This window comes from Somniosus microcephalus, chromosome 13 (genome assembly GCF_052327205.1).
Source record: "Somniosus microcephalus isolate GS21.2 chromosome 13, FLI_Smic_1.0, whole genome shotgun sequence".
NCBI lineage: Eukaryota > Metazoa > Chordata > Chondrichthyes > Squaliformes > Somniosidae > Somniosus > Somniosus microcephalus.
Window position 1 is genome coordinate 187,562,115 of NC_140999.1, and position 17,197 is coordinate 187,579,311.

The 17,197-nt window shown below is 48.0% G+C and overlaps 1 protein-coding gene across 2 annotated transcripts in view; it reads right to left on the reverse strand.

The window, feature by feature from the left end:
• LOC147108892 (serine/threonine-protein kinase 3/4) overlaps positions 1 to 17,197 on the reverse strand; it is a 187,928-nt gene that overhangs the window by 108,613 nt on the left and 62,118 nt on the right. The window contains exons 8-10 of one of the 2 annotated variants that reach the window (XM_086005839.1): positions 11,250 to 11,378; positions 7,283 to 7,336; positions 5,181 to 5,370 (exon numbers count right to left, since the gene is read on the reverse strand). In XM_086005839.1, coding sequence (XP_085861965.1) covers positions 5,181 to 5,370; positions 7,283 to 7,336; positions 11,250 to 11,378 — 373 coding nt within the window. The remainder of the gene's footprint in view (positions 1 to 5,180; positions 5,371 to 7,282; positions 7,337 to 11,249; positions 11,379 to 17,197) is intronic. The other variant, XM_086005841.1, reaches the window with a different exon arrangement.

Here is a 17,197-nt window from a genome sequence, read left to right on the forward strand (position 1 = left end):
CCCTTGATTCCCTTACTGCACAAAAATCTATCGAGCTCAGCTGATGGTGTTCCCATGCGCCTGCTGCCCTTGTCCTTCTAGGTGGAAGAGGTCGCGGGTTTGGGAGGTGCTGCCGAAGAAGCCTTGGCGAGTTGCTGCAGTGCATCCTATAGGTGGGACACACTGCAGCCATGGTACGGAGGGAGTGGATGTTTAAGGTGGTGGATGGGGTGCCAATCAAGTGGGCTGCTTTGTCCTGGATGGTGTCGAGCTTCTTGAGTGTTGTTGCAGCTGCACTCATCCAGGTAAGTGGAGAGTATTCCATCACACTCCTGACTTGTGCCTTTTAGGTGGTGGAGAGGCTTTGGAGAGTCAGTAGGTGAGCGGCCTGCATCACCTACTGTCCGGGCTCGCACTTTTGTGAACAATACCCATTTGGGGGAGGTCAGCTGAAGATATGACAGCATGGGGCAGTGAACTGTCTGCTGTGGCTCAGTGGGCAGCACTCTCGTCTCTGAGTCAGAAGGTTGTGGGTTCAAGTCCCACTCTAGAGACTTGAGCACAAAAGTCTAGGCTGACGCTCCAGTGCAGTGCTGAGGGAGTGCTGAACTGTCGGAGGTGCCGCCTTTCGGATGAGATGTTAAACCGAGGCCCCGTCTGCTCTCTCAGGTGGATGTAAAAGATCCCATGGCCACTATTTCAAAGAAGAGCAGGGGGAGTTATCCCCGGTGTCCTGGCCAATATTTATCCCTCAATCAACATCACTAAAGCAGATTATCTGGTCATTATCACATTGCTGTTTGTGGGAGCTTGCTGTGTGCAAATTGGCTGCCGCATTTCTACAATAGTGACAGTACTTCATTGACTGGAAAGCACTTTGGGAAGCCGAGGTCATGAAAAGCGCTATATACAGGAAACTTTGTGCTATCCGGCACCGACGGGACTGAGCTGTTGCCGTTCCCTCAAAACTGCCGGACAGTGGGGTACCTCAGGGATCGGTGCTGGGTCCCTTGCTGTTTGTGATCTACATTAATGATTTGGATGAGAATGTAAAGGGTATGATCAGTAAGTTCGCGGATGACACGAAAATTGGTGGGGTGGTAAATTGCGAGGAGGAAAGCCTCAGGCTACAGGACAATATTAACGGGTTGGTCAGATGGGCGGAAAAGTGGCAAATGGAATTTAACCCGGAAAAGTGCGAGGTGATGCATTTTGGACGGACAAATAAGGCAAGGGAATACACAATGAGTGGTAGGACCCTAGGAAGTACAGAGGGTCAGAGGGACCTTGGTGTACATGTACATAATTCCCTGAAGGCAGCGGAACAGGTAGATAAGGTGGTTAAAAAGGCTTATGGGATACTTGCCTTCATTAGCAGAGGCATAGAATATAAGAGCAGAGAGGTTATGATGGAGCTGTACAAAACGCTGGTGAGGCCACAGCTGGAGTACTGTGTGCAGTTCTGGTCGCCTCACTATAGGAAGGATGTGATTGCTTTGGAGAGGGTGCAGAGAAGATTCACCAGGATGTTACCTGGGATGGAGCGCCTCAGCTATGAAGAGAGACTGGACAGGCTGGGGTTGTTTTCCTTGGAGCAAAGAAGGCTGAGGGGGGACCTGATTGAGGTGTACAAAATGATGAGGGGCATAGATAGGGTAGATAAAGAGGAACTTTTCCCCTTAGTAGGGGGGTCAATAACAAGGGGGCACAGATTCAGGGTAAGGGGCAGGAGATTTAGGGGGGATTTGAGGAGGAACTTTTTCACCCAGAGGGTGGTTGGAAGCTGGAACTCACTGCCTGAAAGGGTGGTAGAGGCAGGAACCCTCACAACATTCAAGAAGCATTTGGATGAGCACTTGAAATGCCATTGCATACAAGGCTATGGACCAAATGCTGGAAAATGGGATTAGACTGGACAGGGAGGGATGGGCGGCGCAGACACGATGGGCCGAAGGGCCTCTTTCTGTGCTGTAAAACTCTATGACTATGACTCCAGCGCTAATGTTGAAAGGTACGGAAGCTTCTGAGCTCTGTATGTGTCAACAAACCCTACAGCTTCTAACCAGTCCAAGCGTCTCTGTAGCTTAGCAACAGCTTCAGCAGAGCTTGACTGTTGAGGGAAAAAGCAACGAGAAAAAAAAAACCCAACGAAAACGGCACCTGATTTTTGCCGGTGGCTCGAGCATTCCGGACAGTTAGCCTCCGGATAACACAAAGTTTCCTGTAAATGCAAATCTGTTCATACTTTCTATAAGGAGGAAGGGGGCACAAAATTGGGAGGGAAGAAAAAATAATAAAAGCACTTCATCCTTTCGCGTGGAACTCAATGTCTTCAAAGCAATGATTTTAAGAGAGAGCTGAAGTTAAGGAAGGTAGAAGGACAGAAAACAGAAAGCTTGACATAAACAATGAAGGAGAAAAGGACAATAATCCATTATAGGATTTCACACCACTGGCCGCGCATTACCAGCAAGGGCTGCAGCTCTTCAAATGTGACGGGTTTCCTCTGGAGTGGAAGAATGGATTTAATCTGGGGTCACACCAACACTTGCCACCTGCGCCACTGCACACAGGTTTGGAGACTTCTTAATCTCAAATGGAAAACAGTAGAAATATGGGTGCTCTTCAAATCCCTCCGTGGCCTCGCCGCTCCCTATCTCTGTAACCTCCTCCAGCCCTACAACCCTCCGCGATATCTGCGCTGCTCCAATTCCGGCCTCTTGAGCATTCCCGATTTTAATCGCCCCACCATCGGCGGCCGTGCCTTCAGCTGCCTGGGCCCTAAGCTCGGGAATTCCCTCCCTAAACCTCTCCGCCTCTCTCTCTACTCCTTTAAGATGCTCCTTAAAACCTACCTAATTGGCCAAGCTTTTGGTCACCTGTCCTAATATCTCCTTATGTGGCTCGGTGTCAAATTTTGTTTGATAACACTCCTGTAAGGTGCCTTGGGATGTTTTACTACATTAAAGGCACTGTATAAATGCAAATTGTTGTTTTTTGTTCCATGAAGCCATCACTAGCCGTTGCCAGCTCACCGTTTATAGAATTGAAAGTGGTGGGGAACAGGTAGCGGTGTAAAATCAACTGATTGTTCACTGGCTCCAAATGGAGCTTTAAGGAATCAGACTGTAGCCCGATTAGCTGATTCAGTTGAAGGTTAGGGAGTACACTGGTGGTTGTATACATGAACTGGATATCCCAGTAATGAAATGGAAGATATCTCCAGCTCAGTCGCCCTTCCTGATACGATAATCAGCCCCACAAAAATGTATCTCAGAACAGACCAATCCAAGTGGATAAACAAAGCCATAGCAGCTCAATGACTGCAGATTATACAGCTCGGAGGCAGGAAGGAAGGAACAATATAATTCGCCTCTGCCTTCTCAAGCTTTTTGGTGGGATGGGGGTGGGGGCGGGGAGGGAAATAATAAATCGGACAAGTGTTCCTGCTCCGGATCCCTGCTGCAAGTGGACAACAGGTTGTGTTCAACTGGATCCTGCACTCACTTCTCCCTCCCTCGCAACTCACTCACTCACCCCCCCTCCCCACACTCACTGTCCACTTGAGTAATATGGCTGTCTGAGTGATGTACCAGAGTGCTGCTGTCAGCTAGGCATACCTCGGCATGAGTCACCACTTTCACAGTGTGAGGGGACAGGATTAAATTAAATGCCACTCACGCCCCAACTGTTAGTCAAGTTTCGTTTGATAACGCTCCTGTGAAGCGCCTTGGGACATTTTACTACCAAGCCCCGTTCACCCATCTTCCCCTGTGCTGGCTGACCTACATTGGCTCCCGGTCCGGCGACGCCTCGATTTTAAAATTCTCATCTTTGTTTTCAGATCCCTCCGTGGCCTCGCCCCCTCCCTATCTCTAATCTCTTCCAGCCCTACAACAATTATTATAAATTTGACACCGAGCCACATAATGAGATGTTAGGGCAGAGGATCAAAAGCTTGGTCGAAGAGGTAGGTTTTAAGGAGCGTCTTAAAGAGAAAGAGAAGTGGAAAGGCAGAGCGGTTTAGGGAGGGAATTCCAGAGCTTAGGGCCCAGGCAGATGAAGGCACGACCAGCAATGGTGGAGCATTTAAAATCGGGGATGTTCAAAGGGCCAGAATAGGTGGAGCGCAGAGGTCTAGGGGGATTATAGGACTGGAGGAGATTACAGAGATAAGGAGGGGCGAGGCCATGGAGGGATTTGAAAACAAGGATGAGAATTTGAAAATCGAGGCGTTGCTTAACTGGGAGCCAATGTAGGTCAGCGAGCACAGGGGAGATGGGTGGGCGGGACTTGGTGCGAGTTAGGACATGGGCAGGAGAGTTTTGGATGACCTCAAGTTTATGGAGAGTAGAACTAGAGTCAGGAGTGCCTCGTCAAATCTAGAGGTGATAAAGGCATGGATGAGGGTTGCAGCAGCAGATAAGCTGAGGTAATTAGAATGTAATTCCCTGACTGTGACGCACTTTGGGATGTCCTGAGGAGGTGAAGGGCATTATATCAATGCAATGTTCTTTCTTGAGGTCAAAAAGGACTTGTATTCCCTTCCTCCCCCAGTGCATGTTCATCTACTCTAAAACTTACAATTTCTACAAATCTTCTTTGTGGAATAAGTTAGCAGGGAAGGACATTGAAGTAAACAGCATCAATGCGTCAAGGAACAACTAGCTTCATTCGAGAGAAAAGGGGCTGAGGGACTCGGTGAGAATGCAGTTAAAACGGGGATCAGCATCTAGCAAAACGAGTCAGGCTTGTTGGTGCTAATTGCCCTTTTCTTGTGCCTAAAATTCTGGCAGTGTCAGCCTAGATTTGGTGCTCTGGAGTGGGACTTGAACCCACAGCCTTCTGACTCAGAGGCGAGAGTGTTGCCCACTGAGCCACAGCTGACACCGTGTTATAATGGCAGGATACATTCTTTTTTTAAATAAAACTTTCTTTGGACAATTACACGAGTATTCCGGTAATGCAGCGCATTCACAAAAGGTTCCAGTTTAATGTTGGTGTTTAGTCCCTCCTTTGGTGCTTAGAGGTGGGTAACGAGCGATAATTTCCTACATTACAACAGTGACTACACTTCAAATGTATTTCACTGGCTGTAAAGCACTTTGGGACGTCATGAGGTCGTGAAAGGCGCTATATATAAATGCAAGACTTTCTTTCCTTCTTTATAATAAACCTCGATCAGTAGTTTGCGGTCTTACTTTTCATTGTGCCATCCTCTTCATCCGCTCCACTGTTGATCACCATGGTCCCCATCTGCGAGTCCAGTGTGGAACTGTCGTGTTCGATCATTGTCCGCGCGCCGTCGCTCAGCGTGCTGGCGGCCCGCATGGTCCCCGTGTCCTCCGCACTCGCTCGGACCATGGTGCCCGAGTCCATGTCGTCCTCTTCCTGTATCAATTATTCAAGAGCAGCTCGATATTACAAGGAGAAAGCAACCTTCTGACCTTCTCGAATTTAATAGAATGCAAACAGAAATATAAACACCGTTGAACCAGACAATGTTATTGCCGAACAAAAGCCTTCCCAAATGTGAAGTATGTTCACGGGGGCGGGGGGAATACACGCAAGTCCCATTCCCAACTCAATCTAATAATTTTGCTTGCAAAATAATATAGTCTAAATGCGAGTGAACACAGTAATGTGGAACGACTAGAGCAGCTGGGATTGTTCTCTTTAGACCAGAAAGGGTTAAGGGGAGATTTAATAGAGGTGTTCAAAATTTTGAGGGGTTTTGATAAGAGTACACAGGGAGAAACTGTTTCCAGTGGCAGGATGATCGGTAACCAGAGGACACAGATTTAAGGTGACTGGCAAAAGAACCAGAGGCGAGATGAGGATCATTTTTTTTTTTTTTAACGCAGTGAGTTGTTGTGATCTGGAATGTGCTGCCTGAAAGGGCGGTGGAAGCAGATTCAATAGTAACTTTCAAAAGGAAATTTGATAAATACTTGAAATGGGGAAAGGGCAGGGGGAGTGGGACTAACTGGATAGCACTTTCAAAGAGCTGGCACAGGCACGATGGGCCTAATGGCCTCCTGCTGCGCTGTATCATTATTCTTGATTGTTGTAGCAGTGAACACCAATAATACCATTAGGGAACAGAGATTACTCATTCAGAGTGTGGGGGAAGTGAGTTAACTGCCACAGTTGAAAGGGGAAGATCACTGCAATCGCCCTGAATCTACTAATAATAATCCAGCTCGGACAACCCCTCCAGAACACTTATCCTTTCACATAGAAAAAAAACTGCAGAAAGGAACACTATACTTTTAATTCCTCGTCACAGTTGGATGTTTAAAAGAGGCACTAACGAACAGACACATAATATAGGGGAACAGTTTGAGTTGATGGAGTGTAAGCCTCATGCATTATCATTCTCGATAAAATGAAAAGGCACAGCCAACTGTGAAATGAGTTTGAGCAGTCTCAACTGAGCGGCAAAGTACTAGCTGGCAACCTTATTCAACAAACCATAGAATGGCTGGTGTGGAAAATGGATAAATATCACGCTGATGCAATGGGGACTCTCTTCTGAGACTGGGGCAGAGCAGATGGGGAGCTTTATTCTCCGTCTAAGTATCCTATATCTGATCAGGGAGTGCTGGATACACACACACACGCACGCAAAAATAATCCAAAGCTCAGCAAACAACTTCACCCTTAATTTACAACCGAATTGCTGCATTTGCCTGTTTAACAGTCACTGCCCTGCAACAGTAATTCGTTGCGGCAAGTGCTTCGAAATGTTTTGACAACACGATAAAATTTTAATTTTTTTTTATTCACGGGATGTGGGCGTCGCCAGCAAGGCCAGCATTTACTGCCCATCTCCAATTACCCTCTAGAAGGTGGTGGTGAGCCGCCTTCTTGAATAAGTGGCTTGCTAGGCCATTTCCGAGGGCAGTTAAGAATCAATCACATTGCTGTGGGTCTGGAGTCGCGTATACGTCAGAGCGGGTAAAGACGACAAATTTCCTTCCCTAAAGGACATTAGTGAACCAGATGGGTGTTTACAACAATCCGGTAGTTTCGTGGTCACCATTATTGATACTAGGTTTTTTATTTAATTAATTTAATTGAATTTAAATAGGATATGAACTCATGTCTCCGGATTACTAGTCCAGTAACATAACCACTATGCTAACGTACCCACTACATAAATGCACACATTTCTTGCACAATATTTCCTCCTTCAAACACAAGCATGCAACTCTTATTTTTTAAAAACACAGCAAAGTCCCATGCAAAACTTCACACAAAAGAACCGCACTCCTCAAAATAGCAAACTCACTCTCCTCACCTCTGTCTTATGCCTATTTCTATTCAGTAACACAAATTTTCTATAAATTGGTTTCTAGACAAGAAAAGGATTACAAACCCAGTAAGAAAAAGTAATCAGAATAGTTCAAAGTAACAGATAACACAAATGTTTACAGGAGGACAGTGTGGGTTAATCATAAAGCTTTGGTTAGCCCTCACCTGGAATACTGCGTTCAGTTCAGGGCCCCGCACCCCCCCACAGGAAGGATCCACTGGCCTTGGAGGAGGGGCAGTGCAGATTCACCAGAATACCACCAGGGTTAAGCCCTTTAAATTATGAGGACAGGTTGCAGAGGCTTTGCTTGTATTCCCTCGAGTATAGAAGATTAAGGGGTGAGCTAATGGAGGTGTTTGAGGATTTGATAGCATAGATAGAGAGAAACTACTTCCTCTGGTGGGAGAGTCCAGAATAAGGGAGCATAACCTTAAAATTAGAGCCAGGCCGTTCAAGGATGATGTCAGGAAGCACTTCTTCACACAAAGGGGAGCGGAAATCTGGAACTCTCTCCCCCAAAAAGCTGTAGCGGCTGGGGGTCAATTGAAAAGGTCAAAACTGAGATTGATAGATTTTTGTTAGGCAAGGGTGTTTACGGATATGGAACCAAGGGCGGGTAGATGGAGTTAAGATACAGATCAGCCACGATCTAATTGAATGGTGGAACAGGTTCGAGGGGCTGAATGGCCTACTCCTGTACCTATGTGAGAGTGCTTTCTGTGTTATGTTCTTCCTCCAGCTCGCAATGTCACCACTTATAATACCTGGTACTAAATAGGCGATCTTTTGGCTTCTGGATGCTGACATTGTCCACTGCACCTCCCTCTCCAAGGCGACTCTGGTGCTGCTGGGTATGGGATGGTGCCCCATACTTCCCAGAGCAACTGCTTCGCCTTTAATGGGAGCTTGCACTTGAGACTAGAATCTGGACCAATCCAGGGCTGCCTGACCCCAGGAACAACCAACAACATCTATTGCAAACATAGCCAAGAGTGAGTGGACTTTCCGGTGTTGGGAGACTGGATCAGCCTCAAGGCCAGTCTGAAGTGTTGGCTCACAGTAAAGTCAACAGAACTGCTCTGGAAACTCAACTGGATAACTTGAGCTCTGCGCTTAGGCAAGGTCCCGGCAGGTTACCAGCCAAGTACGAGTCACCGACTTCAGTAGAAAACTCGGCTGCCCGTGTCCTAACTCGCACCAAGCCCCGTTCACCCATCACCCCTGTGCTGGCTGACCTACATTGGTTCCCAGTTAAGCAACTCCTCGATTTAAAAATTCTCATCCTCGTTTTCAAATCCCTCCATGGCCTCGCCCCTCCCTATCTCTCTAATCTCCTCCAGCCCCACAGCTCTCTGCGCTCCTCTAATTCTGACCTCTTGAGCATCCCCGATTTTAATCGCTCCACCATTGGCGGCCGTGCCGTCAGCTGCCAAGACCCTAAGCTCTGGAATTCCCTCCCTAAACCTCTCCGCCTCTCTACACCTCTCTCCTCCTTCAAGACACTCCTTAAAACCTACCTCTTTAACCAAGCTTTTGGTCACCTGCCCTAATATCTCATGCGGCTCGGTGTCAAATTTTGTTTGATAATCGCTTCCGTGAAGCGCCTTGGGAGGTTTTACTACGTTAAAGGCGCTGTATAAAGGCAAGAAGTTGTTGTTTTTGTTGTAAGAAAAGAGGAGAAAAACTTAAATTTGCACCGCCACATGAAGACATTCAAACTGGCGTAGTGGAGGTCAATTCCTGGAACTGTCCTTATTCAAACCATACATTAAATCGCTTCAGCCCCAGGTTACAAACATACGAACAATAACGGACAGGAAAAGACCCTCACGGTCCAACTAGCCTGTCCCACATAATCGAGGGGTGAAAAAAAAAAGATAAAAACCCAGGCCAACTGGAGAAAACAACAATCTGGGAAATTCCTCTCCAAACGCACTAGGTGATCGAAACTAGCCCAGGAGATCACTCTAATTTCTGTCCATCACTTAGCCAGAACCAAGCAGCACAGAACAAAGGTCAGCAGAGCACAAGCACACAAGTCCACGCGCTCTTGCGCTGGTGTTTTCGTAAAACCTCTACAGTTTGGCTGGTCACCCGTCGCCGGGTACCTTGCTCGAAGTGCCGAGGCTGGGTTGTCCAACTGACACTCCAGAGCGGTTGCACTGACTTTAGCGGGAGAGAGCACGGTTGAAAATGGCGGGCAAATTTATAAAATCGGTATGCTCTTGGCAGGGTACCTCCTGGAAAATCTCTTAGTCAACAGCTGTAAGGCACAACACTTCTTCAACTTTATACAGTGGAATCTGGGCCATTGGCCCTCCAGTTCAGCCCAACCCCAACTATCTGCAAGAATGGGGCTCGGTCGTGCCTAAACCAGCTAAAACAGAATTAAGCGTTTCCCACTGATTTCCCAGATTGTGGATTCATGATCCAGCGGGGTTAAGTTGTTATCTCGGTGCTCAGAACCTGATTGAATTTGCTCTCCGTGCATTTAGCGTTGTGCCCACCATACCCTTTCCCTTCTTACGGTAAAGCACTCAACAACAACTCGCATTTATATAGCGCCTTTCACGTAGTAAAACCTCCCTAGATGCCTCTACCTGCTAGTGAAGCTTGCTATATAAATGCAAGGAGGAGTCAGCCTGTCAGCAATTCCCCCCCCCACCCCCCCAAGAATATCTCTGTTTTAAAGTGGAAATACGTGAGTGTTATCTCAAGAATAAGGGGTCGGCCATTTAGGACTGAGAGGAGGAGAAATTTCTTCACTCAGAAGGTTGTGAATCTTTGGAATTATTTACCCCAGAGAGCGGTGAATGCTCAGTCATTAAGTATATTCAAGAGAAAGATCGATAAGGTTTAAGGATACTAAGGGACTCGAGGGATATGGGGACAGTGTGGGAAGGTGGAGTTGAGGTAGAAGATCATCCATGATCTTACTGAATGGCGGAGCAGGATCGAAGGCCTACTCCTGTTCCTATTTCGTAAGTTCTTAGATGCTGAGACTCGCTTAGACATTCTAAACAGACTGAGGAGAAACTAAAAATAGGACGCCCCGTTACTATTTATCCAACTGGGCAGGGCCTGTAGCAGATAATTAAAGTTCCACTGTGCATCAATAATGGATCCACAGGAACAGGCTGAGGCCATTCAGCCCCTCGAGTCTGTTCCGCCATTCAATTAGATCATGGCTGATCTGCATCTAAACTCCATCTACCCACCTTGGTTCCGTAACCCTTGGTTGCAAGTACAGGACACTCTCTTTTAACCGGCACCTAAATATCCAGAAATCTCTGTTAACCGGCAAAATTCAGGAGTAGGTTCAGGTAAGTTTTACTATATATTAGTGGACGTGTAACTGGGGTTCCTGCACCTGTGGCCGTGCAACAGGGACTCCTGGATCTGTGGCCGTGTAACCGGGACTCCTGCACCTGTGGCCGTGTAACCGGGGCTCCTGGATCTGTGGTCGTGTAACCGGGGCTCCTGCATCTGTGGTCGTGTACGGGGCTCTCGTACCTTGGTAAGTATACCTCTCTGTAATCTGGACTTTTTGATCAACCGGCACCACGCCGGTCCCGTCGGTGCCGGATAAAAAAGTTTCCTGTACTATATTTCTTTGAAAGGCAGATAAAGAATACTGAACTGGTGAACCTCACTGATGATACAACTCCAACCTGTCCACATTAAACATAAATAAATATCATTTATTGGACAAAGTCTGCTTAAGGTTTATGGCCTCAAGAGTATTGGGCTGTGCTACGAATGAATGCCAGTTTGCAAAAACCAACCATTAGCCCAAATCCCCTGGAGTGTCAGCCTCAAGTCCTGGCACGTGACTCCAACCCACAGCCTTCTGAGCGGAAGGCGAGAGTGCTGCTCACTGAGCCAAGCTGACACTTCTAGTATGACTGCCGAGCAAGAAAAGAGCAAGAGAAACCTGGCAACAGAGGCCTACCGAGTTCTCCTCATCGTCCTGATCCAAGTCTCGCTGTTGCTCCTCCTGACGCTTCAGTTTAATTTCCATCATGTCGTTGATCAGATCCCGCAGGATCGACACAGGTTTGGCATTTTTAATGAAGGGATGCTGAAAGATTTTTTAAAAAATGCACGTAAAGTATTTTGAGAGAATAAAAAAAAGCCCAGCCATTCGATCAAGAGCATGATTGGTTGACACACCAAAGTCCTCTTTTTTTCCCCTTCACCTCAGAACCCATTGCAAGACAAAACTGTTGAGATTTGCAAACCTAGCGAGTAAATACTCTTCAGCTACTATCCAATCATGAATGGTGGAAACGTTAAATGTTACACGAGTAAGTCAGCATTGAAAGAGGAGTTACCATTCGACATAAAATTTACAGCACAGAAACAGGCCATTCGGTCCGTGCCGGTGTTTATGCTCCACACGAGCCTCCTCCCACCCCTCTTCATCTCACCCCATCAACATCCTATTCCTTTCTCCCTCATGGGTTTATCTAGCCTACCCTTAAATGCATCTGCGCTATTTGCCTCGACTACGCCTTGTAGTACAGTAGCAAGTTCCACATTCTAACCACTCGCTGGGTAAAGAAGTTTCTCCTGAATTTCTTACTGGATTTATTAGTGACTATCTTATATTTATGGCCCCAAGTTTTGGTCTCGACCACAAGTGGAAGCATTTTCTCTACGTCAACCCTTTCAAACCCCTTCAAAAATTTTAAAGGAAAGAGTCCCAGCTTGTTCAATCTTTCCTGATCTTGGTGCGGAGTTCTCAGGCAGGCTCAGTTCCTGGAATAGCCTGGCTTTTTAATCACAAGTGCACACTCCAGTTAACACCACAGTTTTGCAGCCCACAATGCTGTTGACATTGATTTTATGTGGTTGGTGATGCGATTACAGAACTGCAGCATCCTCCATTTCCTCGTGTCAGCCGCGGCTCAGTGGGTAGCACTCTCGCCTCGGAGTCAGAGCTTTGTGGGTTCAAGTCCCACTCCAGAGACTTGAGCACAAAAATCTAGGCCGACACTCCCAGTGCAGTGCTGAGGGAGTGCTGGCACTGTCGGAGGTGCCGTCTTTTGGATGAGACGTTAAACCGAGGCCGTGTCTGCCCTCTCGGGTGGACGTAAAAGATCCCATGGCACTACTTCGATGATGATCAGGGGTGCTCTCCCTGGTGTCCTGGCCAATATTTATCCTCCAACCAACATCACTAAAAAAAAAAGATTATCCGGTCATTACCACATTGCTGTTTGTGGGAGCTTGCTGTGCGCAATTGGCTGCCGCGTTTCCTACATTACAGCAGTGACTGCACTTCAAAAGTACTTCATTGACTGTAAAGCGCTTTGGGACGTCCTGAGGTCGTGAAAGGCGCTGCATAAATGCAAGTCTTTCTTTTCCATTTAGAAATATGATGGCAGCAAGACACATCACTGTGAAACCACTGTCCCTTTAATGGAGTCAAGCTGATGAACTGGCCTCCAGTGGAAGAGGGGGTACGATAAATGTTCGAGTACAATAAGCACAATTTCCCCCCCCCAAAAAAAGGGACTTCCATATGACACACAAATTGATCTAAAATTATTACATTTTTCCTAAACTTAGGCCCCAAAGTGGAAGAGAGAACACATATATATTTAAGAAGAAAAAAGACTCATTTCTATAGCGCCTTTCACGACCTCCGGACGTCCCAAAGCGCTTTACAGCCAATGAAGTACTTTTGAAGTGTAGTCACTGTTGGAAAAAACTGGGTGCCAAAGTGAAGAGCGTGTTTGTTTCCTCAGCACCGACAACTGGATGAGCTCAGAAATAATCTACCCGCCCCCACCACCCATCAAAAAAATAATTATTCACAATCAGGTTAAAAAAGCACACATGTATCTGAGAGACGTGCTTGATGTCTGGAGTCTCCCATCTCAGGTTTTCCCGTCAGTGTGAGAGTGGCCGACAGTCTCAGGATCAAACAAACGAATATCTCCGCCAAGCAGACTTCACTTGAAAATATCCCGATGGTCCCGATAATTAGAATCTCGCTGCCTCAGTGCCCTGGATAAGGGTCCCTTGAAATAAGCTGAACTCCCGTCAAGGGTAGGAAAGAAAGACGAGCCTTTATAGAGCGTCTTTCACCACCACAGGACATCCCAAAGCGCTTTACAGCCAATGAAGTACTTCTGAAGTGTAGTCACTGTTGTGGGAAACACGGCAGCCAATTTGCACACAGCAAGCTCCCACAAACAGCAGTGTGATAATGACCAGATCATCTGTTTCAGTGACGTTTGAAGATTTACGGTAAGCTTCTGTTTTCAAATCCAATTCAGGCGCATTGATTTTTATTTATGGATTTTTCCCACTGCAGACCTCACCCCAGTGGAGATGCGAGCTCAGCACACCCCAGGTTATGTACAGTGACCTACATGAACCAACTGCACCTAAATCATGAAGAAAAACCCACTTGTACTGTCAGGAACCTTTGATTCAGATTGATATTCCCTACTGTGCACAAGGTGTCAGATCAGGTTATCAATGGCAGATTTGTTTTCATTCTGTTTCCGATCAATAGGGAATTGGCCTGTTGTGCAGGTTGCTTCATAAAGACGCGACTGTGTTTGTCTAATCCATCGCTATCCCTTTCAGGCCAGCTGATTCATCTGTGGAGGTCAAGGAGATGAATGACAGATCGAATTCCTCTCGAGTGCTTGACGAGAATTCCAGCCAAGTTTGGTTACATAATGTGACCAGATCAAACACTCACAAATCTCACAATAGCAAGACAAGAGGCAACACAAATGTTTGGCTCGGCAGTTTTATAACATCTCTAAAGGGGTCACGCAATTAACAACTCGCAGCTGTTTATAGCTGCCATGGGGGCAAGTGAATTATTGCTCACAAAGTGGGATTTACATTCCCTCCTGAACAGCACTTGGCCAGCAAGTAGTGCTACACGAGGTGAATGACCAGTTGGCAGGATGTTGCGGTTACTTGTCCGATATACAGCATAGTTACTATAATCCACACCATTTACTGACCAGAAAACCCAGCGTACCATCATAGTCTCTTCTTCCTGAATCCAATTCCCACAACAAAGAACGCCTTTTTAAAAAATAATAATAAACTTGAACCAGTGCAGTAGGCTAGGTTGCTGCCATTTTGCCTCTGGGACGGGTGTATAAATCGAGTCTAGTCTGCTGAAAATATCCTCTCCAATACCTCCCCAAGTAGAATTAAATTAAACTGTCCCAATGCAGTTTGCAGTTGGCATCAGACTCCCTCACAATGGGCCATAAACAGTAACTCATTCAGAATGTTATTTCACCTGTCCTTATCTACTCAAGTCCTGCGCCGAGATTACCCCAGTCCTGCGCCGAGATTACCCCAGTCCTGCGCCGAGATTACCCCAGTCCTGCGCCGAGATTACCCCAGTCCTGCGCCGAGATTACCCCAGTCCTGCGCCGAGATTACCCCAGTCCTGCGCCGAGATTACCCCAGTCCTGCGCCGAGATTACCCCAGTCCTGCGCCGAGATTACCCCAGTCCTGCGCCGAGATTACCCCAGTCCTGCGCCGAGATTACCCCAGTCCTGCGCCGAGATTACCCCAGTCCTGCGCCGAGATTACCCCAGTCCTGCGCCGAGATTACCCCACATCTACGCCGAGATTACCCCACATCTACGCCGAGATTACCCCAGTCCTGCGCCGAGATTACCCCAGTCCTGCGCCGAGATTACCCCAGTCCTGCGCCGAGATTACCCCAGTCCTGCGCCGAGATTACCCCAGTCCTGCGCTGCGATTACCCCAGTTCTACGCCGAGATTACCCCAGTCCTGCGCCAAGATTACCCCAGTCCTGCACTAAGATTACCCCAGTCCTGCGCTGAGATTACCCCAGTTCTACGCCGAGATTACCCCAGTTCTACGCCGAGATTACCCCAGTCCTGCGCCGAGATTACCCCAGTCCTGCGCTGAGATTACCCCAGTTCTACGCCGAGATTACCCCAGTCCTGCGCCGAGATTACCCCAGTCCTGCGCTGAGATTACCCCAGTTCTACGCCGAGATTACCCCAGTCCTGCGCCGAGATTACCCCAGTTCTACGCCGAGATTACCCCAGTCCTGCGCTGAGATTACCCCAGTCCTACGCCGAGATTACCCTAGTCCTGCGCTGAGATTACCCCAGTTCTACGCCGAGATTACCCCAGTCCTGCGCCGAGATTACCCCAGTTCTACGCCGAGATTACCCCAGTCCTGCGCTGAGATTACCCCAGTCCTGCGCCGAGATTACCCCAGTCCTGCGCCGAGATTACCCCAGTCCTGCGCCGAGATTACCCCAGTTCTGTGCTGAGATTACCCCAGTCCTGCGCTGAGATTACCCCAGTCCTGCGCTGAGATTACCCCAGTTCTACGCCGAGATTACCCCAGTCCTGCGCTGAGATTACCCCAGTCCCGCGCTGAGATTACCCCAGTTCTACGCCGAGATTACCCTAGTCCTGCGCTGAGATTACCCCAGTTCTACGCCGAGATTACCCCAGTCCCGCGCTGAGATTACCCCAGTTCTACGCCGAGATTACCCTAGTCCTGCGCTGAGATTACCCCAGTTCTACGCCGAGATTACCCCAGTCCTGCGCTGAGATTACCCCAGTTCTACGCCGAGATTACCCTAGTCCTGCGCTGAGATTACCCCAGTTCTACGCTGAGATTACCCCAGTCCTGCGCTGAGATTACCCCAGTTCTACGCTGAGATTACCCCAGTCCTGCGCTGAGATTACCCCAGTTCTGTGCTGAGATTACCCCAGTCCTGCGCTGAGATTACCCCAGTTCTACGCTGAGATTACCCCAGTCCTGCGCTGAGATTACCCCAGTTCTACGCTGAGATTACCCCAGTCCTGCGCTGAGATTACCCCAGTTCTGTGCTGAGATTACCCCAGTCCTGCGCTGAGATTACCCCAGTTCTACGCTGAGATTACCCCAGTTCTACGCTGAGATTACCCCAGTCCTGCGCTGAGATTACCCCAGTTCTGTGCTGAGATTACCCCAGTCCTGCGCTGAGATTACCCCAGTTCTACGCTGAGATTACCCCAGTTCTACGCTGAGATTACCCCAGTTCTACGCTGAGATTACCCCAGTCCTGCGCTGAGATTACCCCAGTCCTGTGCTGAGATTACCCCAGTTCTACGCTGAGATTACCCCAGTTCTACGCTGAGATTACCCCAGTCCTGCGCTGAGATTACCCCAGTTCTACGCCGAGATTACCCCAGTCCTGCGCTGAGATTACCCCAGTTCTGTGCTGAGATTACCCCAGTCCTGCGCTGAGATTACCCCAGTTCTACGCCGAGATTACCCCAGTCCTGCGCTGAGATTACCCCAGTTCTACGCCGAGATTACCCCAGTCCCGCGCTGAGATTACCCCAGTTCTCATTAGGCTCCACTGACTCCCAGTGCCGCTGCAAATCAATTTCAAGATTAATCAAGTTCCTCTACAGCTTCACTCCATTTTAGCTTAGTGGCCTCCTGCGGCCCAATGCCCTGCCTACACCCTGTGCTGCTCCAACAATGATCTACTCATTCCCTGTCTGCTCACTTCCCCATTGGCAGACGCTCCTCTCAACCACCACCTCCCTGCCCTCTGGAAATTTCTCCCAAAAATTCCTCCATTTTTGTTTTTCCAGACTAGCAAGTACTCCTCATACCTGCTTTCAGCCCCATCCATTTATTCCATTTTGGTTAAATATTGGCCCGGAATGTGTGGTCAGCAGCGAAACGAAGGCGTGCGCGGTTGGCCCTGAAGTACACTGCGCACAAGGATCTCGTGATCCGTATCGAGAACTTCGGGTTTTTCCGACCTTCAATTCAAATCCAACGCACTGTAGTGGGGAGTCCCTTGTGTGAAATGCTATGATGTCAATAGGCTGTCTAAGCCGCCAATCAAAAGGCAGCAAACCA